The following is a 23,042-nucleotide window of genomic DNA, read 5'->3' on the forward strand; positions in this document are numbered from 1 at the left end:
CTGCAGGAGCTTCTGTGCTGCCTGCTGAGGTGCCTCCCCACTGCTGTCCTTGGTCACTTTTCTTGCCTCTTTCTCTTGGCAAAGGGCGGTTCTTTCTGCTCCAAGGCGAACACTTATATACACAGAATGATGACACTTTGCTGTCCTTACGCGTGTCTGTCCCACCAGCACTCAGCACAGTGCCCGATGCCCTCTAGGTGCTAAGTAAATGTTTACGTGAAAAATGTGTCACTCTGAGGGCGCTGTCAATGCTCTTCCTTTTGGAAAGGGTGGTAAGAATCACTTTCAAATATGTAATGAGCCCTGAGTGGCACCACTTACTGTACTTTCCATGTAGGGAACCCCTGGAAGAGAGAATCCCACCGCTCCTTCTTCTGCTTCCGCCCCGCCCCGTCTCTAGACAGAAACATGCAAATCCCTAGTAACTGGGCACGTGCACACTTTATAATCTGAATCCCTGGCTCTGCTTGAGATACTGGTTTTGAAGATCTTATCCCAGTGTCGACTCTGAGTAATAAGCCTTCAGAGTTTATTGCATAAACAAATTTTTCCCCACTCCTCTATTTATACTTTTTCCTGTATGTGTTGCTCTGATCCCAGTATGAGCCTCAGGTAAGGTGTATGGAAGTGAGAAATCCAGTTCAGGTGGATGCATCTCACAGATCAGAGGGATGGGCAGACTCTTCTGGGTGGAAAGAATAGTTCTGTCCGTACTAGGAAAGCCAACAAATCTCTGCTCAAGTGTTTACTACTTCTGGAGTTTTTCAGATCTACCTAAAACATTCTCAAAGCCAGACTTGTTTTCAACTCTTTTATAATAGACTTGTGGTGTTTGTTTCATTTGTGTGCGACCACTTTGGGGGCCCAGCTCTAGAGCAAGTCATGTCAAGTGACTGTAACGCAGAGGCTCCGTGTTCTAACCATGTAACGTGGATCAGCCTTGGCAATGGAGATGCTGAAAGGCGCTGATGGCCACGTGGCTCTGTGATCAGCATGTATTTCTTCAGAGCCTCCGTGGAGGGCGTGGCAGCATCTACTGGTGAGCCGTGGCCCTGGCTTATTTTTGACAGTAAGATAAAATCCAGTTTCTTTAGGGTGACCTTCAGGGACTTTGGTGATTTGTCCTAAACTCCCTTTCCCGGAATTATCCTCAATAGATGGCCTCCTTGGACTATCAGTACTCAGAAGCCTCCTTCCCCGTAGCTTTATTAAAGAGTTATCTGAATCCCTGCTATTATACACCTTTGAGCAGGCTCCACAAGGTGTGAGGAGCAACTGTCTCTGACGCGTAGTGGGCAGTCGGGGCTGCCCACCTGCCTCGGAACTTCCGTGGTGAGGCTGATCGTTGAAACCAGCATTTTCACTGCCCAGGGCATCTTAACGTGTGCGGTGTGGCCCTCGCCGTCTCCCAGCTTCCTCTTCACACACTGCCTCAGGGCTCCCAGCATCCCGGGTCACCTGTGCTTTAACTTTGATGGTGGTAAACGTGTCACCAAATTTGGTGAGTGTCTGACTTTGCCATCCTCCCCAACCCTCTCCCCAGCATTTTATTTTGGAGAAAGTTCAGGGCTACGGGAACATTAAACAACTAGTACCATGAGCACCCATATATCCTTCACTAGCTTCACGAGTTGTGAATATTCTGCCGCGTTTGCCCTCTCTTTTGTGTGTGTTGTAGACAGTGATGTGATCTAACACATACTGTGTGTTCACATTCGAGAATGCCCCCCGTAGATGTTTTCTTTTACACTCAGGGTGCAGTTAGGAATCCCACATTGCGTTTTGTCCTCGTTCCTCCGAGTGGTCTTCGATCTAGGATAGCGTTCCCCGTGTTGCGGGGTGCATGGTGGCAGGGTTGGGGGCCGAGGGAAGCGGGGACCCGGGCAGGGATGGCCCCGGATGTCACTCCTTGGGAACCAGCCGGACCAACGGCAGGAGCCTGTCTCTCCACGCTGAGAGGGATGATGTTGTATGTGATGAATAAAGCACATGTTCAGGATGTGCGTGGAGTTGTTATGTGAGGGGGGACGTGTGAGTCCAGAAATGGACAAGACAGAGGGAGAGAAGTCAAGCTGCAGGAGGAGGGGAAGGGGTTGGAAGAGGATGTGGCTGAGCCGTAAGGAACAGATGTAAATGTCCCTGCCTGGTCTGAGACAACGCGTCAGCTTTTTATACATTTCTGTTGCTGCCCCAAAGGCTCCTGTCTGTTTCTAGCCAACAATGCCAACAGTTTTGCTTTGGGGGGAAACGCAGCAACAACCCAGCGCCTGCCCTCGTGCATGACGGAGGTGGGGCATTGCCTGCTCCTTCTCCTGCCTAAGCCCGCCAAACCCTAATAGGCTGCTTTCCTGTGAGACCCCTGGTGTCTTGGATATAGGTGCCTTGAAGCTCAGGTGAAGTCTCTTGACTGTGAAAACTGGTAGCCTTTGGGGGAGTGGAGGGAGGATCCTTCTGATTTTTAGCAGCGCAGTCGATGCCTAATGGCTGACCTCAGCATTTCTGAGCCTTGATGTGAACTCCTTGGTGGTGCCGCGATGGAGGCGGGTGAGGATGTGAGACATAGACAGTGACTGTGGGGTTTCTCCCGGCACTTGGAGCGCCGGGTGGGCTGGGTGGGCGGCAGTGTCCCCCAGGCGGGCATCTTGCCGCAGCGGGGGAGGGGCAGGCCGGGTTGGGGCGCCTTCCTCCTCCTGTTGCCCAGATCCCAGGCCGCTTTACTTTTTCCTTTTTGAGCACTGGTTGTTCGACTCTTTTTTCGTTTCCAAGAAATGAAGCAGAGCATCCTTCCAGTAAATTCCCCAACTTTGCCTAAGCTAACAAGCCTTGTTTTATGTTGCTTATGACCAAAGGAACTTATTAACAAGTACAGATAGTGGGGCTGTTCACAGCGTCTCGCTGTTATTTGTGGTGCTTCTGGAGCTGTCTCTGTGCATCCGGTTTTGTTCACATCTCGTATTCCCCGTGTTTCTAGAGGTGGAATTTCTGGGCTGGATGGCGCCGGTTTCTGCTTCCGAGCAGCCCGCTGATTGACAGCCCCACAGGCACCTGTACGCATGTGCCCGTCACCCACAGCATCACGACGGTGACTGTTACTGTGTATTTAATTCTTGCAAGTTTCATAGGAGAAGCATTGTGGTAACGTCTTTTTTTTTCTTCTTTCTGCTACTATAAACTTGAATGATCTTGTCATATTTTCATTGGCCATTCGGATTTTTTTTGTGACTGTTTCTGTCGTCTTTTAAAAAAAAAAATTAGGGTGTTCTTCTTTCTTTTGCTATGTTATATCTCTACTTATTAAGGACCTTCCATCGGATGAGTTAGGAAAGTAACCATTTTCCTAATTTGTAATTCCTTTTCAACTTTACTGTGTTTTTGAAATACAGTTTTTGTTCTTGTTTTTAGTTTGGAAGTGGTGGAATCAAACCTTTCCTTTAATGGAAAAGGCTTCTAAAGTGTTCAGGGACTGAAACGTGTTGGCTAGTATCTTTTGACTCATGCCTAGGCTGCGTGTGTCGATGGTGGGATAATGGTGCTTAATGCATGTTAGTTGTGGAACAAAGAGACGTGTGTTGTTTGTACGTCACTTCATTCGTTCACTTAGCACTTCCTGGGCGCCCACCTTGCTGGTGGCTGTTGGCGGAGGGACGTGGGTGTGCGTGGAGTCCTCCTCCCTGGGCCTGAGGACGTTTCGGGGGTGGTGATGGCAGGGCAGAGCCCCAGGAACAGGGGCACCGCCACCCCCACAGAAGAACAAGATCCCGGCCAGTGTTTCCTGCTGGTCTGCTTGTCCTCCCCTGCCCCTTCAAGGACTCTCCACGGCCGCACTGAGCTCCGTGAGTGGGCGGAGGGCTCTCGGTGTTTGTTTTAATGGTCTCTTGTTGGGTACCATAAGCGAACTCTGAAATCAAACGTTTAAATTCTGTTTTTATTTAACCATTTTACCAGATGTTTCCTGTGGTTTGACAGATGTACCATTTACTAGAAAGTTACACTCCTGAGATTTCGAATGTTATGGACACCGTTGCTATAGACAATGATTCGGTCAGGGCAGGATTTGGAAGACGACTTTCGCATCATTTTGGGGCTGAAGATGTGTTTTCCCCCAGAACAGAAATGCCGTCTTCATCATCAGCTTTCATCTTCTCTGTTACGGTTCTCTGGTTTATAAAAGACTGTCACCAGTTGATCAGAATTTATTCCCATAAACACCACTGTGCCGCCGTGGCTGGTACTCTTTGAAAGCAGCTGGACCCCTCTGCTTCAGGTACATCTTGATTTTGTTTGTAAAACTCACCTGGGTCGAAAAGAACTCAGGTAGCGGGCAGGTGGACGTTTGAATTGGCCTGAAGTGGGACTGAGGCTGACTTCTGAGGGCTCCCTGACACTGGGCGGGGTAAGAAAGCTGCAGATGTGGCATCTTTTGCACCCACCCCAGGCCTGCGGAGACAGACTGGGGAGGGCGGCGGCGGCACCTTTACTGTCCCCATTTCCCTGCAGCCTGAGCCCTGGCAGAGCAGAGCCTTCTACAGAAGGAAGTCGCTTCCTACAGAACACGAGTGAGCCTGTGGCTGCCGCGGAGGGAACATGCAGCATTTTGACCTTCCTGCTCAGAGGGGCCAGTGCAGGGCTGCGCCGCTCCTCTGACCGCCCACCCCCACCCCACACCCAGACGCCCGCCGGCCTCTCCTGGGTTCTGTGTAGCCTCATTTTAGAGTTTTATAAAAGCCCGATGTTCTGGAGGACTGGGAGACAAAGAAAGAGGAAATGGCATGCTGTCATCCCCACGACAGATTTCTTTTCTCACGAACTGGGCCCGTAATGATGCGTGCAACCTTCTGGCAGGACAGCCTCTGTGAGCACGCCCCCCCGGAGCCTGGCCCTCGTGCGCGGCAGCGGCCCTCACCTTGCTGCCTCCCCCAGCGGGGACTTTTATTCTGACGGGCCTCCCGCCCATCCAGTTTTGCGCCTGGACCGCCTGCCAAGTTTGGGAGGCCCAAGGCTTTCTTGTGGGAGGACGCTGGGCTGTCTTCATGCTCTTTGGCAATGATTAAAGTGAGGTTAGTACGAAAAACCCTTTCATTTTATTCCCTTATCCTTGCTTTTGCAAACCAGATGGCAACCCTGTATTTTCAGCTGTAATTAATTTAAACTCCGAGGCAGCAAGGCTGGGAGAGGCGGTGCTGCCTTTGCTCAGAAGGGCAGCCGTGACTTTCCTGCTCATCCCTCTCCCCTCACCAAGCGGCCCCTTGTCCCAACCAGGTCCCCGGCGTGTCCGGTTTCTTCCGAGAGGGGCCTGGAGAGACAGGGCTCTTAAAGGGGCCGAAGCCCCACCACTGTGAGCCAAAGAAGGGTTAAGGCACACGGGTAATTGTTGCCTTAAGGGGGTGGACGAGGTCAGGTTTCAGGTGACGGCTGACATGTTGTTGCCAGGCCGGCCGTCACGTGACCGGCCACAGGCAGTGATGCCTAGTTGGTGTGGCCACTGCTTCGGGGAGGACAGGGTGCTTTTTCTTCCCAGGTTGGGCCGCCAGGATCGCCTCCAAAAGGGGCTATGTTTTTGGTTTAACATTTATTCTTAAAGAAAATTACAAGGCAAATAAAAGTACTTGGCCACAATTGAAGTCTGGAGGTTCTGACCTCAGCTATGTGACCACTTCCCTCCGTGGAGAGGGTGCTGGAGGCCCTCCTCTGTGGCTTGTTTTCGGGCACAGGATCCACTGGAGAGGAGGCCCCTCCACAGGCCTCAGGGCACAGGGCTCTTGTCCCATCTCTCGGGAACTTGCCATGTAACTCCACAAGCAGCCTCCCCACTCCTGTCCCTGAAAGGAAGCTGAGGTTCAGATGGAGATGGAGAGGTCGCCGGCCTGGGAGCCGGTGTCCAGGTGCCCTCACCTGTCCACATGGCAGGTCATTTGGGGAACACGTTTGTGGGGCAGTGAGGCGGGGCTGCGGATTGAGGCAGATCTGTTGGCGATAGCATGTGCAGGGCAGTCTGTAACACTAATGTTACACAAATGGTAGCTATTACTGTTATTAACACTAGCCATCCTTGGATGCCTTGAAGTCATGTTTAAAGGCCCACAGTGAGAAATGAGAACCACAAATATGTAGCTTGTGAGTCTCCAAGTGCTCCCTGGCGCTGACGACACACCCCTGACTGCAGTCCCTGTGTGTGCCTGGGGCTGCGGGCTGGGGGAGCTGGTGATGGATGGTCTTTGTTTATTTAGGTTTTATGTCACATGCTTACATTATTCATCAACATGTCTCTCATGAACCACTTGGACTGTGTTTACAGAGACTTGTGTTTGTGTTGTTGTTGTGGGCCAGACCTATCCTTTTGGAAACCTATCATTTTTCTCTAGTAGAGAGAGACAACCGTGTGGAGGTAAAGGCATCCTGCAGTTCCAGCCTCCTTTACTACCAGTGATTTGTTAAAATGTCTAGGGACTGAGAATTAAACACAGAATTATCGTGTGATCCAGCAAATCTATGCGTGTGTATGGACCCAAAAGAAGTGCAGGCAGGGACCTCAAACCAGTATCTGTACACCTGGGTTCACGGAGCCGGAAGGTGGAAGCAACCCAGTGCCTGTCAAGGAATGACTAGATCCATACAATGGAATATTATTCAGCCTTAAAAAAGGATCACGGTTCTGGCACCTGCCACCGCGTGGATGAACCTTGAAGACATTATGCAAAGCGAAATGTGTCGGTCGGAAAGGACAAATAGCGTTTGATTCTTCTTAAGTGAGAGTTGCATTCATAGAAGCAGCAAAGAGAATGTGTTTGCCAGGTGATGGGGGAGGGAGAATGGGGAGTTCGTATTTTGACTTCGGAAAGATGAAAAATTTCTGGATGTGGATGGCGGGGATGGTCACACAACAGTGTGAATGTGTTTAATGCCACTGAACTGTATACTTGAAGATGACTAACATGGTGAATTTTATGTGTATTTTGCCGCAGTTTTAGAAAAAGATTAAAAAGCCTTCCAAAGACTAATGATTAATTTCAGTTCAATTGAATAAACAATAATGAATCTATGATGTGTTCGGCCTTTGTATTCCGTGCTCAGCTGGGATGAAGAGTGTGTAGAGAGGGATGAGAGCTGGGAGGACAGATGTCCAGCTCCCGGGACATGACATTTGGGGCCTCCTGGTGGGGAGAGGCAATGTGAGGACTCTGGGGGTAGTTATTTTAATTTAAAGGCTGGTTGGGAGTCACTGTTGCCATTTGGTGTGGGAGGTCCTTGTGCAAATGAAAAGGAGAGGGGTCTGTCGCTTGGGGCGTTTGGGGGTGGCAGTCCTGGATCCTCCGAAGACATTTTTAGAATCATTGGCTCAGGAGTTTGCGGGGCAGGTGCCCTTTCAGTGTTGAACAGAGTCGTGAGGCTTCCCTGGGCTCCTCTTTCGGGTCCCAGGTTTGGGATTAAATATGATTTTAAAACCCGGGTGTTCGTGATGTTACAGTAAAGCTAAGCAGACACTGTAGGGAAAGTCAGTTCTGAATTCTCTGAAGAGTTTGAAAATGAGAATATTTGTCAAGAAATGCATTTTTTATAACTTGGAAAATGAAGTAAGCCATCTCTATGGGTTGTTTTCGCTCTCTTGGGAACTTTGCTTCAAGAATAGAGATTGGTTGGTAGTTTGCCTATCAATTGTCAGTGTATTAGTAGCCTTTCTAAGCACCCGAGAGTCCTCAAAATAATCTTTAAGAAATTCAAGTCATGTTCCTATCCTGCAACCTAAGTAAAGAAAAAAAAGGTCCGCTAACCTTTTCCTCTAGTTTTTGGGAAGACAGAGTTCAGCCCAGACCGCCTGGATGCTCAGAGGGAACTAAATGCCTGGAATTAATGCACTACATAATTTGCTCTCAGGTGGAAGATCCCGAAGGGCCTTTAATAGTGATAATTTTACAATTAATAATTATAAAAATAATAATTTAGTAGTAACAGTAATAACTATTTTAAAGAATATTTGATAGATGCCTCAGGATCTTTTATTAAATGAATATTTAATCATCTTATTACCCACTATTTAAATTCTCAAACTTTTTAGTATAGTTTTATAATTAATTCAGTAATTTCATTTTGCCTGCAAAGTTTCTGATGTCAGTCAGGGTAGGTGGGTGATTTCAAAAGAAAAACTGGCTTTCTAATTTTTGTTTAGTGTTGAATGAATATGCCTGTCCTCTACTATCAAGAAGTCCACAGCTCTAGAATAGAAACAGCTCATGCAGCTCTGTCAAAAAAACAAACAACCCAGTCAAAAAATGGGCAGAAGATCTAAATAGACATTTCTCTACAGAAGACATACAGATGGCCAAAAAGCACATGAAAAGATGCTCAATATCACAGATTATCAGAGAAATTACCAAAATTGCAATGAGGTACCACCTCGCGTCAGTCAGAATGTCAGTCATTAAAAAGTCTGAAACGATAAATGCTGGAGAGGGTGTGGAGAAAAGGGAACCCTCCTGCACCGTTGGTGGGAATGTAAATTGGTACAGCCACTATGGAAAACAATATGGATTCCTTAAAAAACTAAAAATAGAACCACCATATGATCCAGCAGTTCCACACCTGGGCACATATCTGGAGGAAATCACAATTTGAAAAGACACACGCACCCCAACATTGATTGCAGCACTGTTTACAGTAGGCAAGACGCAGAAGCAACGAAAATGTCCATTCACAGATGAACAAATAAAGAAGATGTGGTACATATATACAGTGGAATATTAAGAACGAAATAATGCCATTTGCAGTAACATGGATGGATCTAGAGATGATCATACTAAACAGAGAGAGACAAACACATGATATTACTCATATGTAGAATCTGATTTTTAAAAAACTGATACAAATGAACTCGTTTACAAAACAGAAACAGATTTACAGATATTGAAAACAAACTTATGGTTACCAAAGGGGAAACGTCAGCGGGGGGGGGGGGGGGGGTGGATAAGTCAGGAGCTTGGGATGAACACACACACACACTAATATATAAGATAGATAACCAAGAAGGAGCTACGGTACAGCATGGGGAACTCTACTCAGTATTCTGGGATGACCTATATGAGAAAAGAGTCTGAAAAAGAATGAATATATTTATATGTTTAACTGAATCAGTTTGCTGTACACGTGAAACTAACACAACGTTGTAAATCACCTGTACTCCAATAATATTAAAATTAAAAAAAAAAAGCGCATGGAATAATTTGGAACCGGTTACCACCAGCATCAGGGCTGGACGCTGGAAAGGTGCTTGCGTTCGGGTGTAGGAGTGCGACTGTGTGTGGGTGTGTGAAGGGCGGGAGGGAATTGCAGCCAGGCGAATAGCACGGGGAGGAAATGTGCTGGTCTGTCTTTGACAGGCACGCAGAGGAGATGCAGACATGTGCGGTAACTCATTTCTCTCTCTCTTTAGCCAATACAGGGTTAATTAAAGAAAAGAAAGGGTAGGAGGATTTTAGGCGACTACACCTTACTGTGGGGCCAGGCTGCTGGAGGAACCAGTGCACCTTGGGTTGTGTTGTTACAGGTGGAGTCCTAGTTAACAATAGGTCTTGGAATCATCCTGATTTTGAGATTTTATTCTTTTGACCTTGGTTCTTATTAGACCTTCTTCTGCACCGATTTTTGGTTCAAGTTGTGCTATGTAAATTGAAGGGTGTTGTCTTTTCTTGTGTGCCCTGTTCTTTAGCTTTCCTCTGGAGTATCACATCTCGTTCTGGGTACCACACTTAAAGACGGGTGTTCACGTGGAGAGTGCGCGGAGGTGGGTGAGAGGATGGTAAGGTCTTGGGATGGTGTTGGATCATTTGGAGGGATTCTTGTTAGGTGAAGAGAATTCTGGGCATGGCAGGGCTGACGCAGGAGCAGTTTTCCAAAAGTGGGAAGAAGAAATAGACTTCTTTGCGTTTTTCCAAAGAGCAGACCGTCAATCAAAGAATCGTACTGGAATGTCAGTTTGGTTCATTGTAGGTCAGGGCCTTTCACTGAAGTTTTCCAGGAGTTGAGCAAATTGCCTGGAGAGGAAGTAAGTGCCCAACCCTGGGAGTGTCCAAGAAGTAGCCCGCGGGGCCTCCCGCAGGGACGCTGCTGTTCACACCCTTCACCTTGGTTCATGGCCATCCCAGTGCGCAGCTCTCTTCCTCTGAGTGGGACAAAGCATCCAGTCTTTTCATTCAACAGTTTGTAGTATCTTCCAGTGATTGGTCACAAAATGTAGAGTAAAAGCTAAGAGGGAGCCTTCCAGAGAATTTGAATGGAATTAGAGGGCCCAGCCCCCACCCAGAAGAAGGGGAGCAGAAACGGCATTGAAGGTGTTTGCAGACGACTCCTTCCTGGTGGCTTTGCAGGGGCCGGAATCGGTTCTCTAGTGACCCCTGGGCCAGATGCCGTCCTGGAGCTTCGTGGGTTCCTGTCTTATGCAAACCAGTTGGTGCTGGTTTTTCCTAAAAATCCATTTGCTTTTTGGTCGGTTCATTCATGAATTAGATACTGTGTGTCAGGCACTGTTCTAGATGCTGACCCTGTGGGAGCTTCTGAGCAGGGCACTGTGCATGAGGACCCATGTCTCCCCTCTGAATCCTGGGCTGGCAGATGGCTGGGAGGGTTGTGCGTCCGTCTTCCTCCTGCCCGAGGGGCTGGTTCCTTGCTCCATGGTTCTGGCACGAGGAAAGCTTTGCCAGGGGATCTTAGAATTAGACTGAGGGTGTGTGGAGCTGCTGGCTTGACCCCAGCGAAGCTGCTGCAGGCACTGTCCACTTAAAAGCTGCTCTGGACCGTCTCTGTGGCAGATCCCTTAGCGTCAGCCCTCTCTCTCTCCCTTGACCAGCCGCCCCAAGTAGCTGAATAGCCAGGCAGAGCAGTACCTCTGCTGTTGTGCAGAGGGACAGACGACCTGCCCCAGGTGTTGTGCGTTGCAGACACTATAGCTGCATTGCAGAAGGAGGGACATGATGGTTCCATCCCGTCTCTGGTGCGAGGACTCTGATGCCAGAAATGTGAGAGTGGTTGTATTTTTTAAATATCATTCCTTGAGAGGATACGCAATGACAAAAATGACTTGCACATTTAGTCGCAGTAGGAGTGGTAAGTTAACTTGTATTTTGTTAGTCTCAGCAGCGTCTCCATTTGAATGAATGAGTGTCCACGTGTGGCCATTGCGTCCATAAGCAGAGCTCAGGCTGCACGTGGTCCTGCGCGGGGCCCGCCCGCCCGCCCGCCGGGGGACGCCTGCTGCTCGCGTGGTGGCAGTGGCGCACCCACCCGGGTTGTGGGGGGATGAAGTGCTTTATCAGTCACCTTCGCAGGCTTCACTTCTTTTCTAAAACTTTAGTTTTTCCTCTTGTTTCAGCTAATGGTGGAAAACTTGCATAGAGTATTTTTTTTTTTAATATTTATTTATTTACTTATGGCTGTGTTGGGTTTTCATTGCTGTGCACAGGCTTTCTCTAGTTGTGGCGAGCAGGGGCTACGCTTTGTTGCCATGCAAGGGTTTCTCATTGCGATAGCTTCTCTTCTTGCAAAGTACGGGCTATAGGCGTGCGGGCATCAGTAGTTGTGGCACGTGGGCTTAGTTGCTCCACGGCATGTGGGATCTTCCTGGAGCAGGGCTTGAACCCGTGTCCCCAGCATTGGCAGGCAGATTCTTAACCACCGCGCCACCAGGGAAGTCCCTGCATAGAGTATTCTAGTCAAAGAAAACTGGTCCCTTATTTACGTAGAGTTGAGATGTTGGGAGAGGGTCTCTGGGCAGTGGTCCAAAGTCACGGGTCTCACCCTCTGGGCAGTGGGCTTGGGGAGCCCTGACTCCCCGAGGAAGGAGGTCTCTGAGCACCAGCCCTGTTCCCAGAGCTGGAGCTGTAGCATCTGGCCACCTGGCGGGGGCGGGGTTGGGGGAGGGTGGGGGGTAGGAGAAAGGAAGCAGCCAGGCAGGGAGCCGGGATGATGGGGAGGAAAGCGAAACCTGGAGGGCTCGGACCCAGGGACAAAGCCACTGAGCCCCCCGGGGGGCCTTAGCACAGGACGGCCGGGCCCGCCTCGGGGCATCACACCTGAAAATAACGTTTATAGTAATGATCCTGAGTCACCAAGAAAGAAAAGCAGCCCATGGTGGGATGTTTCAGACGGGTTTCTAACTACAGTAGTTCTAAAATGTGTTGTGTCTTGAGGCTTACATGTCGGGTGTCGGTTATCTAGAAGCTTTACGGCCACCATGGGCCGGGGCAGCGGGTCTGTGGAGCTTCTGTCTTGGGGACAGAGAAGCACGGGAGCAGAAGGAGCAACCACAAAACGTCCCCTGGGGCCGGCCCCCGGGAGGCCGGGGCTGCCGCCGCATCTCAGGGCAGGAGACGGTGGAGCTGTGAGCTCAGTCTTGAGGGTGGCGATTGAGGACCCTTGATTGAGTTACGGAGACGGAGTCCAGGCAGGATGGCCGAAGCCTCCCTCAGAAATCCCTGTGCTCTCCCCACACCCAGAGCTGGTCATCCTCCCTCCAGCACCGTGGAATGGGCAGCAGTCAGGGCAGGAGAGGGAGCCCGGCCTGATGGGAGCCACGCCCCGCCCCCGCCCGCCCTGCACGCTGGGCACGCTCCATCTCTCTCCTCCTGCCCCGGGAAAGGTGCGGGTACCCCGAGGCCCGAGGCTGGCGCGGGCATTGGAGAGAGAAGGCGGGCGGTGAGCCCGGCGGGGCCGGGCCTCGGGGTTGGTTATTGATGGCCTCTCCGCGCAGGACTGGGGAGAAGGTTCCTTCTCTCCTCCACCCGCAGTGGTGCTGAGCCGGTCGGCTTGCAGGGGTCTCGGCTGACGGGGGTCTGCCTTCCTGTGTGTTGGGGCAGGCGGGTGTCCTTCCCTGGCTGCCTGAATTGTGCTTGGAGGAGCAGTGGGGGCCGGGGGGGCAGGTGACCCTCCGTCTTCTCACCAGCAGGCCTGGCCTCACATGCTTTGTGACCTCTTGGTGCTGATTAAATGTCCTCGTGACGACAGGCCTGCATGACAAGGACACCTCAGGTCCGGTGGATCTTAGGAGCCTCTTTGAAAATGTCCAGAGGAAGCTTCAGAAAAATTTGGGGGGGGGGGGGGGGACATGAATTACAGATAAAGCAGGAAAAAATGACTGTGGAGAATATCTAAAGAAGTAAAAAGCGATGAGGGGAAACTCCATGGAAACGGTATTAGTTTCTGGGGCTGCCATGACCAAGGGACACAGTCTGGGTGGGTGGCTTCAACCACAGAAGTGTGTTTCCTTCCAGTTCTGGGATGGAGCGGAGGACAGGGTTGCCCCTTGCGAGGGCTCTGAGGGCGGCTTGTCCCAGGCCTCTCTCTCAGCTTCCGGTGGCCTCGGGCGTTCCTTGCCTTATAGATTGCATTATCCCTATGTCTTCACATCTCATGTCATCTTTCCTTGGTGTCATGTCTGTCGCTTTGTCTAAATTTCCCCTTTTTAGAGGGACACCAGTTGTATTGGCTGAGGGCCCACCCTAATGCCCTCATCTTAACTTGAATCTCTGCAAAGACCCTGTTTCCAGATAAAATCACAGGTACTGAGGTTGGGTCTTTGGCCTCTTTCGGGGGTGGGCAACAACACACTTCAACCTATAACTGATGAAAAGCAATTTAAAGAAGCAAGTGGAATGGCTAACAGATGTATGAAGAGGCCCTCCGTTGCGCCGGTGCTGGACGTGCCCGAGGACAGAGTGGCAGGGAGCACGGTGGACACCGCGTCCTGAAGGGCTCCGGCAGCACCCGCTGGCCTTGAAGGCGGGCGCCCTGCAGCCGGCAGCATTCCTTCCGGAGACGCACCCGAGTGGCATCCGGGTGCAGGAATGTAAACACCATGGGATTGTGCATAACTAGGAAGACCCGAGGTGGCCAGACGCCTGTCAGGGCAGCAGTGGATCAACACACGGGTGGATTCCTGTGCAGGAATCCTGTAGGGCAGGTGAAGGACATGAATGGACCGGACCCCTAGGCCAGAACCACGTGAGGGGAAGGAGCCCGGGTGTAAAGTACATACCGCCATAGGAATGTAAAATGTGCTGCTCTGATTTACAGATATGTTCACAGGTAGTCAGAGGACAAAGGCTCGGATGCGAAGAATCTCCAAGTACCGGCCAGCGGGTGCGTCTAAGGGCAGGGGCCTGGGGAGCGTGAAGGAGGGCCGTGCTCTGCGGCTTTGATCCTCAAAGAGGGAAGGAAAGATCTGAAGCAAATAGGATGGTGAGGTTTCATCTGTCAGTTCTGGGTGGTGGGTGCATGGGTCTCTGCAGTTGTCTCTGCATCTCTCTCTCCCCTCCCCCCGCCCCCCTCCCGAAGGAAAGGTGAAAAGGAGAGGCTTTGGAGTCAGTCAAATATAAATAGAACCCTTGTACTGTGCTGGTTTTGCAACACACATGTCATGGGACAGAGCCAGCGAGGAGTGCGTCGCTTAGTTTCAGGTAGTGGGTTTTGAAATCTGAACTCGTGGAAAGGGGGGGGGGGGTGCTACCTTTGTGAGAGTTAGTGGCAGGGGTGGGGGTGTTCCTCGGGAGGACGGACGGGGCAGAGATGGAACTAACCAGCCGCACCGTCCTCCATCCTCAGGGCAGATTCCCTTGAACCTTGGATGTGGTGGGGCTGTGGCTTTTTTCTTGAGTATTAAGTGATGTTAAGCGGTGGCAGGTGTCATATAGGACACAGTCTTCCTCCCAGGCAAAGGCACAGGCAGGCTGCCCTGTGTCACTGCCGAGCAGGATGTGCTGGGCACTGCAGCAGAGAGACCCCGGTCCCTCTCTGTCTTTGGGATGCTCTGAATGCCAGGATTTCTCAACTTTTTCCAGCCCATGACATCCAGCTCACCATTTTGTACCCAGGAGGGCGTCTCTGCCTCGCCTCCACGCCCTCCGCATGCCGATGCCTTCCCTCTGCACTGTGCGCCCTGGCGGGCCGTCTCGCCCCCTCCGCTTCCCGTCTGAAATTGGCACCGTGGAGTGACGACAGGGACCGGGATGTCCTGGACACACCCACGTGCCCTCCTGCCTGGTTGGGAAGCAGTGAATTCTCGGGCTCATAAGGAGAAAGAGGGGTGATGCGTGAGATTTTGATGACCTGGGAGACATTTAGAATCGGGGAGGGGGAGGAGAAACAAAAGATGGGGAAGGTAGTTAAAGGGAGAAACCATTTCACAGCCATCTAAGCCTGATGTTTAAATGCTCCCTAAATTCTGCCTTTTTTTTTTTTTTTTTTCCAGAAAAGAGTATTTCCTGCTGGGAATTTCCTCTGAAATTTCCTTAATTCCCTTTCATTCACCACAGACTCTGTTAACTGGACTCACACATGATATGTGTACTTTAATTGTTCACTCAGTGAATGGTTGTTAAAACACCCGTTCCGTGCTCAGCCCCGTGCCTCGCACCGGGGAGCGCGCAGAGCGTGGAGGGCATGCTGCCACATCCCTGGGGTGCCTCGGAGGGTATTCCCCCCTCATGCACACGCAGGTCCCCAGCGGGTGCTCCAGCCCGGCAGTTTGGGGGGTCAGGGAGGGCCTCCTGGAAGCTGGGGATGGAGCGGGGGGTGACGCGGGGGCCTGCGTGAGGAAGGCCAAGCAGCCGGGGTGGCTCCGCGTCCTGCCTCCATCTCTCAGGCTAAGCGTTTATCTTCTCCACCTCGGGCCTCTTTTCTGTGAAACTGGGACAGTGCCATCCCCTTGATTCACAATACAAGCCCAGCAACTCAGCAAGTAATGGCAGTGGGGAGACACTTTTTAATTTTTAAAATTACTATTATAGGGCTTCCTAGGTGGCGCAGTGGTTAAGAGTCCGCCTGCCAATGCAGAGGTCACGGGTTCGATCCTAGCTCCAGGAAGATCCCACATGCCGCAGAGCAACTAAGCCCGTGTGCCAAAAAAAAAAAAAAAAAAATTATATATTTTTTAAGAACTTAATATTGAGATACAATTGACATACAATAAACTGCATATATTTGAAGTGTGTATTTTTTTCTTATTAGTAATGTATATATGGTAATCCCAATCTCCCAATTCATCCCACCCCCGCCCCCTCCCCCGCTTTCCCCACTTGGTGTCTATAAGTTTGTTCTCTACATCTGTGTCTCTAAAAATTACTATTATTTTTAAAGATTTATTTATTTATTTTAAAATTTATTTATTTATTGGCTGTGTTGGGTCTTCGTTGCTGCACATGGGTTTTCTCTAGTTGCAGAGAATGGGGCTACTCTTTGTTGTGGTGCGCGGGCTCCTCATTGCCGTGGCTTCTCTAGTTGCGGAGCATGGGTTCTAGGCGCGTGGGCTTCAGTAGTTGCGGCACACAGGCTCAATAGTTGTGGCTCACGGGCTCTAAAGCGCAGGCTCAATAGTTGTGGCGCACGGGCTTAGTTGCTCTGCGGCATGTGGGATCTTCCTGGAGCAGGGATCGAACCCGTGTCCCCTGCATTGGCAGGTGGATTCTTAACCACTGCGCCACCTAGGAAGTCCTAAAAATTACTATTATTTTTAATTGTAGTGCATACATTATACCCTTTTAGCCAGTTTCAAGTGTATGGTTCAATGCCATGAAGTATATTCTCTGAGGAAGCTTTTTAAAATTAAGGATGCTTTAAGAACTTTATTTTGATTACTGTTGGCCTGGGAAGGTGAAGGTTTGTTACCATCCGGTAGGTTCCCAGAGGGCGGACGCTTGTGTAAGGGATACAGAGGAGAGGGACAGAGGGTGACTTGGACTCGGCTTGGTCTTGGCCGTGAACCTCTGTCTACACTTCACCCTCATGCACAGCGGGTGTTGCCACCGGCCTTCAGGCCACTCCTGCTTGGACTGTTCTGCATCCCAACGGCCACCCTGTCACCTCAGGGATGTGCGTGAATTTCAGGAGCCTGGGCCTGGGCAGGGGGCAGGGGGCTGGACTGGGTTGAGGGGCCTGCAGTACGGGGACCCCCCCAGGGCCCCAGAACACTTTCTCCAAAGCACTAACTAATGCCTCATCCCCACATCCCTCCCCTGTCCTAAGGATTCAGACTCCCATTGGTTTAGTTAATTGCTGTCAGGAGGTAAGGAATTCAGTCAAAGCCTGAGAAGGACAAGGAAGTTCTTCCCCAGGGTTTCCTTCGACCCTGAGCCCCATATAGTTGAAGGGCGGGGAAAGCGCGTGTTAATGAGCATGCACGTGGACGCCCTTTGCTCGCAGTTTCACTGCCTGGAGTGGAGTTTACTTTTCCCCGGACCCCGAGGGCAGAGTGGCAGCACGTGGCGCCCGTTCCCCGGAGGAAAGCCTCACCTTCACTTTTTTTTATTTTTTGGCACACGGGCTTCGTTGCTCCGCGGCATGTGGGATCTTCCTGGAGCTGGGATCGAACCCGTGACCTCTGCATTGGCAGGCGGATTCTCAACCACTGCGCCACCCAGGAAGCCCCTCACCTTCACTTTTGAGCCCGTTCCCACTTCCTCTGTGGAAATGCCCTCCCCAGGGTGAGGACGGGTCCCCAGGAAGGGCCGGGGACCCCGAGCCTCGTGTTAGCATCCAGCCACCTGCGAGCCCTCCGGGCTCTTTAACGAGAAAGGAGGTGCCCTGGGGCTCGCAGGGAGGAAGCGTGCGGTGTGGGTCTGGGAGCGCGTGACGCCCCGGGAAGCAGCAGAGCCGGGGGTATGAGTCACTGGGGAAGGAAAGCAGTGTCTGTCTTCAAGCTCCGGGAACTGGGAAAATGAGCTGGAAATGTGAGTAATGTATAATTTTACTAAAATTAACCAGCGAGTTCTTCAGACGGTTTCTGGGTGTCTCGGTGTCTTTTCTGGTCCTCGATGCCCACGGCGTCCTGCCTGCAGGGTCCCGTGTTCCCGTGGGGCCCCCGCGGGGTGACTTGGGTCAGTCCCCTCTGTACCCCTCCTCAGGGACCCGCCCCGGAATGTGGCTTAACGGTGCCTGCTGCAGTGTGGCAGTGCCAGTGCCCCGGGGTGCTGGGTGTGAGCCCTGGGGCCACCCTAGCTGCTCCTTCCCGCCCCCCGGGCGCCTCCCCAGCCTTGTGCCCACTCCTCCGGCTCTGCTGTCCCTCCCGGTGCGCCTGTCACCCCTGCCCGGGAGCCAGTGAGCAGGGCTGTTGTGTGCCTCCCTGGAACCTCCCAAAATAGGGGCTCGGTTCACACTGGTTCAGTGTCGTGGGGCCTGAGCTGGACGGAGGTGTGTTCTGAGGGACGTGTCTAGTCCCTGAGTTTGCACAGTTCATGAAGTGACCTCTAGAAACCTCATTTTGGAGGGGGGAGAGCAATTTACATAGCTCGTCAAACATTAAATTTTATTCACGTTTAGCAGGAAACCTGATGCTGAACATGAGTCTGCGATGATGTCGTCTTTTCAGACACTGATAACCTGTATACACAGTAATACATACCCGTGCAGGGAGAAGCCTGCTTATCGTGGGCTTGATGGGTCTGAAGCCCATCGCGTGGGGCGTCCCTGCCCTGTGACATTCTGCAGGGACATCGGTGTTCGTGGTCACGACCGTGGAGCCCTCCACTGTAAAGGCCTGTAATGTCGTCTGAATCATCACAGGAAGATTAAATGATGGACAGGCTGGTTTCAGAATTAAGTGCTTTGTTTCATTTTTTTGGTGGCATGTATATAACATCATCTCATTTAGCTCGTTTGACCAGAACGTGCTCTCCCGTGGTTGTCTTCATGGGCTGGAAATGTGTTCTCTAGTTGCTTCTGAGCCACTCTGTGTGGTCGACCAGAGAGCAGGGTGGTGGTGGGGCCGCCCCTGAATTAAATGCTGCGTCTTAAGCAGTTTGTTACCCGGGAGCTGATGGGCTGAGCGTCTTACAAGTTGATTTGGTTCCACTGACGTACACTGGTCCCTGCACTGTGCCTGCACAATTCTTTATACAATGTTCAGTCCCCATCAGAGACCCTCCTAGGTGGCTCCTGCGACCACCTGGCTCAGTGGCCGTCGCGGCAGAATGAGGCTGGCCTCCGGGGCTTCGCGAGGCGGCCGTGCCACGTGACTTTTCCCCCTGAGCCCCAGTGCCATCCTGATGGGTACAGACTCCATCTGAGGGCTGGCTCCTTGGGCCACATCATCGCGCTCTCCTTCCCTCACCTGTTGCCCACGTGTGGTTTCTCAGTGGCCGTGGGCCTGGAGCGAGGATGCCGGGGTGAACGGGCTCTCAGATGCCCCTGGGGGCTGGGGCACAGATGAAGGCAGGGTTACTAGCGGGTGAGGGCATCTCTCTTGAAGGTCTGCATGGGGCGCTTTGGGGTCAGAGCCGCAGCCGGGCCCGGCAGTGGGGGGTGGGTGTGTATGTAGCTGGTACAGGTGTATGTACAGTCGTGGAGGTGCACGCAGCGCGGCTCAGGTGAGGAAGCATGAGCAGACCCATGTGGGATGCCTGGGCGGGGTGGACAGCTGGTCAGGGCTGCAGTGGCCCAGGCCTCAGAGGCCACTGAGGATGTGCTGAGCTGCTGAGAGGATACCTTGAAGGCTTGATGAGATTGAATCTGCTTTATAAAGACTGTGCTGAAGCAAATACAAGTAAAACAGGAAACCTGGACGAGGCTGCCGGGTCGCCTGTGTTGCTAGCCTGATGCCTTCTGCTGTGGTTTTACAAGATGTCACCACTGGGGAAGCTGGGTAGGGGTACACGGGATCCCTCTGTGTTATTTCTGACATCTGCATGTGAATCTAGAGTTTGATAAGGCGTGCCTTGTCTCTCTCACACACACGTGTGTGTATAAAAGATGAGATTGCACTTCATCTTATTCAGCCGGTTGGGGAGGCAGGCGTGCTGCCTCCTTTCTCCAAGTTCCTTATGTGGCCCGTGGGCCCGGGCTCCTCTGCATACAGCAGGAAGAGCACTCATGGACACTGAGAATGATCCGCATTTCTTAAAGAAAAGTCACAGAAATCATTACATTTTTAGTTAAAACACTTGCTCCTTTGTTATGAAGAAAAGACTGCTCTGGCCGCAGAGAACACGCTGGATTTAAGGGCCGAGACCTGAGGCACAGAGAAACCTGGGGTGGGGCGGGGACCTGGGCCGCGGGTTCCTGGGCCCCCACTGCTGCCTGGTATCACTGTTGCGCTCCTCGAAGAGCTGCAGTGGGACGTTGCCCCTAGACGAGACCCATCGGGTTGCAGGCGGGGCCGGTGCTGGGGCTCATCTGGGTCCTGCTTGGCACCTGCCTGTGGGTGACTCTCCTGTGGCAGGGCCCCCTCGCCGGTGCGCCGGGCTCTCCGCGCGCCACGCCAGCCTCAGCGCCACGGCTCGCGGGGCAGTGGTCTCGGTCCCCTCGTCTGGGGGGGACGCCTGTCTGAGCGCTCGCTCCTCTTTTTCAGGAACAAGGCGGCCAACGGGGACTGCCGGAAAGACCCGCGGGAACGGAGCCGCAGCCCCATCGAGCGAGCCGTGGCCCCCACCATGAGCCTGCACGGCAGCCACCTGTACACGTCCCTCCCCAGCCTCAGCCTGGAGCAGCCCCTCGCACTGACCAAGAACAGCCTGGACGCCGGCAGGCCGGCTGGCCTCTCGCCCACCCTGACCCCGGTGGAGCGGCAGCAGGTATGCCTTGTCCAGTGGGGCTCAGCCGGCGGCCAGGAGTGGGTCCAGGGGCTTGGGGGAGAGAGGGCGGGCTGCAAGCACCAGGCAGAGCCAAAGAGGGCAGTGAGGGAAGTGGGGAGTAACCCCACCCTCGGCTCGGGACTGGGAACAAGGGGGACGACGTTACCCAACGCCACCCCGCGTTTTAATTCCGACCTGGGCCTGCCTGGCCTTGCCCCTGGGGACTGATGGCCTTAGACAAGACTTAATGTCTTTGGGGTTTAGTTTCTTTGCACAAGGTGGGGCTGGTCTAGACTCGCTGTGCTTTTAGCAGTCTTCCCTGGCAGCCCTGTTTCTATCGAGATCAATTTAACGATCCTGATGGGAATCCGACATGAACCCCATTACAAGGCCACATGGATGGAGTAAAATGTCAGGTCGCTTTGCTGGAATCCTGTGCCGTCAGTGGTCACAGTGGCTATTAGCGTCTGCTGGTCAGAAACCTGTGATGGGCAGATGATGATTTTTTTTATTAAAGGACGATACGGAAATTATTACTTAATACATACAGATTGCTTGGTAGGAAAAAAAGACTTTAAAAAATGGGGTTCCTGGGGGAAGATCTAATAAAAGGCATTAGCCTTGAGGTTCAGAAGCACCGCATGAACCCATGGCTCTTCCCTCTGACCCTCTGGGGCCTGTGACCTGATGGGTCTCTGTCACTGTTGGCTTAAAGACTCCTGGACGTGGAAGGCCAGCAGAGGAGGTGCTGGGGCAGCTGGAGCCGGGCTCAGCCTCCAGGCTGCTGCCGCGTCCCCTGCCCAAGCCAGCTTCTGACCCAGGCTGTGACACTTGCTTGTGAGGGGGCGTCGGGCGAGGTTGAGCTGGTGCCCGTGGTTCCCAGTGCGGCTGCCGAGCAGTTGCGCTTCCTACCTTGGAGCTCAAAATCATGACCCAATTTGTTTCCTCCGTTCACGTAACAAAACTGCGTAGACCCCTGCTTTGTGTAGGGAGTGTGTTAGAAGCTAGTCAGGCAAGATGTGGGCGCTCACAGTTTGAGTCTGGAGGAGACACGTAATCAAATAACTAAACTACGAACGTGTCAATTGGTGAGAACCAGGGTGAGTTACCATGTAGTGAACACTCAGCAGTGCTCCCAGGTCCTGGCGCTGCAGGAAGGAAGGAAGTTATATTGGGAGGACCCGGGGCGTCTCCCAGAGCCAGGGTCGTGGGTACAGCCAGGCTCAGGAAGGAAGGGCCGGCCCTTGCCTGGGTGAGCCGGACAGGAGGCAGGACCCTCCTTCCTCCCCTGGCCCCGTGCCTGTCTCTGCATCCTTTTCTCGCGCTGCTTCTGGATCACGTGGCCACCTCGGCGTGGCTGCCCCCCAGCGCCTGAGCTCAACGTGAACTTCCTCCTGAGTCGGCCGCAGTAGCTGAACTGCAGCCTGAGTCAGATCTCCAGCCTGGCCACTTACGAACAAGGCCTGTCACTAACAGAGGGCAGGCGGGGAGATCATGGGCTCAGGGGTTTAAACAGACCCTTCAAAAGGTGGGCTGCACACGGCAGGCTGTCCTTCAGGTGTGGCATGACCAGCACCTGCAGGGCATGACCGCTGGGCGTGACCACAGGCCGGGCCCCCACACCCATCTCAGGCGACGCTCCAGGCCCCTCAGGCACGATTCTTCTTGTTCCACCCTCGAAGAAATGCAAGCTTAGATGGGAGAAGGTCCTGCCTAATGAGTACAGAGCTGGTTCACCCAGGTCTGCTCGGCCTCAAAGCCGTGTTCTCTCCTCTCCACCATTTTCGTCCACACGGTGAGGTGTCACATGGACTCTCTTGGTGGCTCCATCCCATTGCTGATGTGTTGAACTATTAATAAAGCCTCAGATTCTTTGTTCACACGCTGCTGCGAAGGCACATCTTCCCCCGGCCTGGCTGTGCGGGATTTTTTGTTAGACCCGAGCACACCCACGCGCACCTGCGCGGATCTAGATCTTCATCCCAGATGTGTTATCGTTCCTGTTCACGTCCCATCGCTGGAAGCTTTGATGTGCAGCCTGCACACTGGCTGCTGATCCAGCTCTTTGCGGGAAAGTCCGGGGGGTGGACAGGGCCTTCTTCCCTTGTTGATGCTGCTGCCATCATTGGGCCTTCGGGGTGACCCTTCGACCAGCTCCTGTTAGCTGTCGTGTCCTCGTCTGTCTCATCCCTGGGGTTATGAGGAGGTAGCTTTCCTGGCTGGAACCTGAGGGAGCTCAGTTGGTTCACAGTTTTCCGTCTGGGTCTGAAGATGCAGACACTCGCTGGTCCCTGCCCTGAAGTGTGCGTGGTCCAGGAGGAGACAGGTGCCTCTGGAAGGGCTGGTTTACTTGCTGAATGTCTGGGGGGCGGGGGGATGGGGTGGGTCCTGCTTAACAGAGATGATATTTGAACGGGGTTTTAAAGGATGAGTGGAGTTTGCCAGGCAGACAGGGTGGTGGTTTTGGGCAAGGAGAGCGAGTGTGGGCAGGCGGAT

The 23,042-nt window shown here is 52.5% G+C and overlaps 1 protein-coding gene across 6 annotated transcripts in view; it reads left to right on the forward strand.

The window, feature by feature from the left end:
* VGLL4 (vestigial like family member 4) overlaps positions 1–23,042 on the forward strand; it is a 157,344-nt gene that overhangs the window by 130,303 nt on the left and 3,999 nt on the right. For 5 of the 6 annotated variants that reach the window (XM_057705424.1, XM_057705426.1, XM_057705427.1 and 2 more), the window contains one exon: positions 20,324–20,546. In XM_057705424.1, coding sequence (XP_057561407.1) covers positions 20,324–20,546 — 223 coding nt within the window. Of the gene's footprint in view, positions 1–3,945; positions 4,265–4,497; positions 5,058–20,323; positions 20,547–23,042 lie in introns of all 6 variants that reach the window. The other variant, XM_057705428.1, reaches the window with a different exon arrangement.

Source organism: Hippopotamus amphibius, chromosome 13, assembly GCF_030028045.1.
Source record: "Hippopotamus amphibius kiboko isolate mHipAmp2 chromosome 13, mHipAmp2.hap2, whole genome shotgun sequence".
In the NCBI taxonomy this organism is placed as follows: Eukaryota; Metazoa; Chordata; class Mammalia; order Artiodactyla; family Hippopotamidae; genus Hippopotamus; species Hippopotamus amphibius.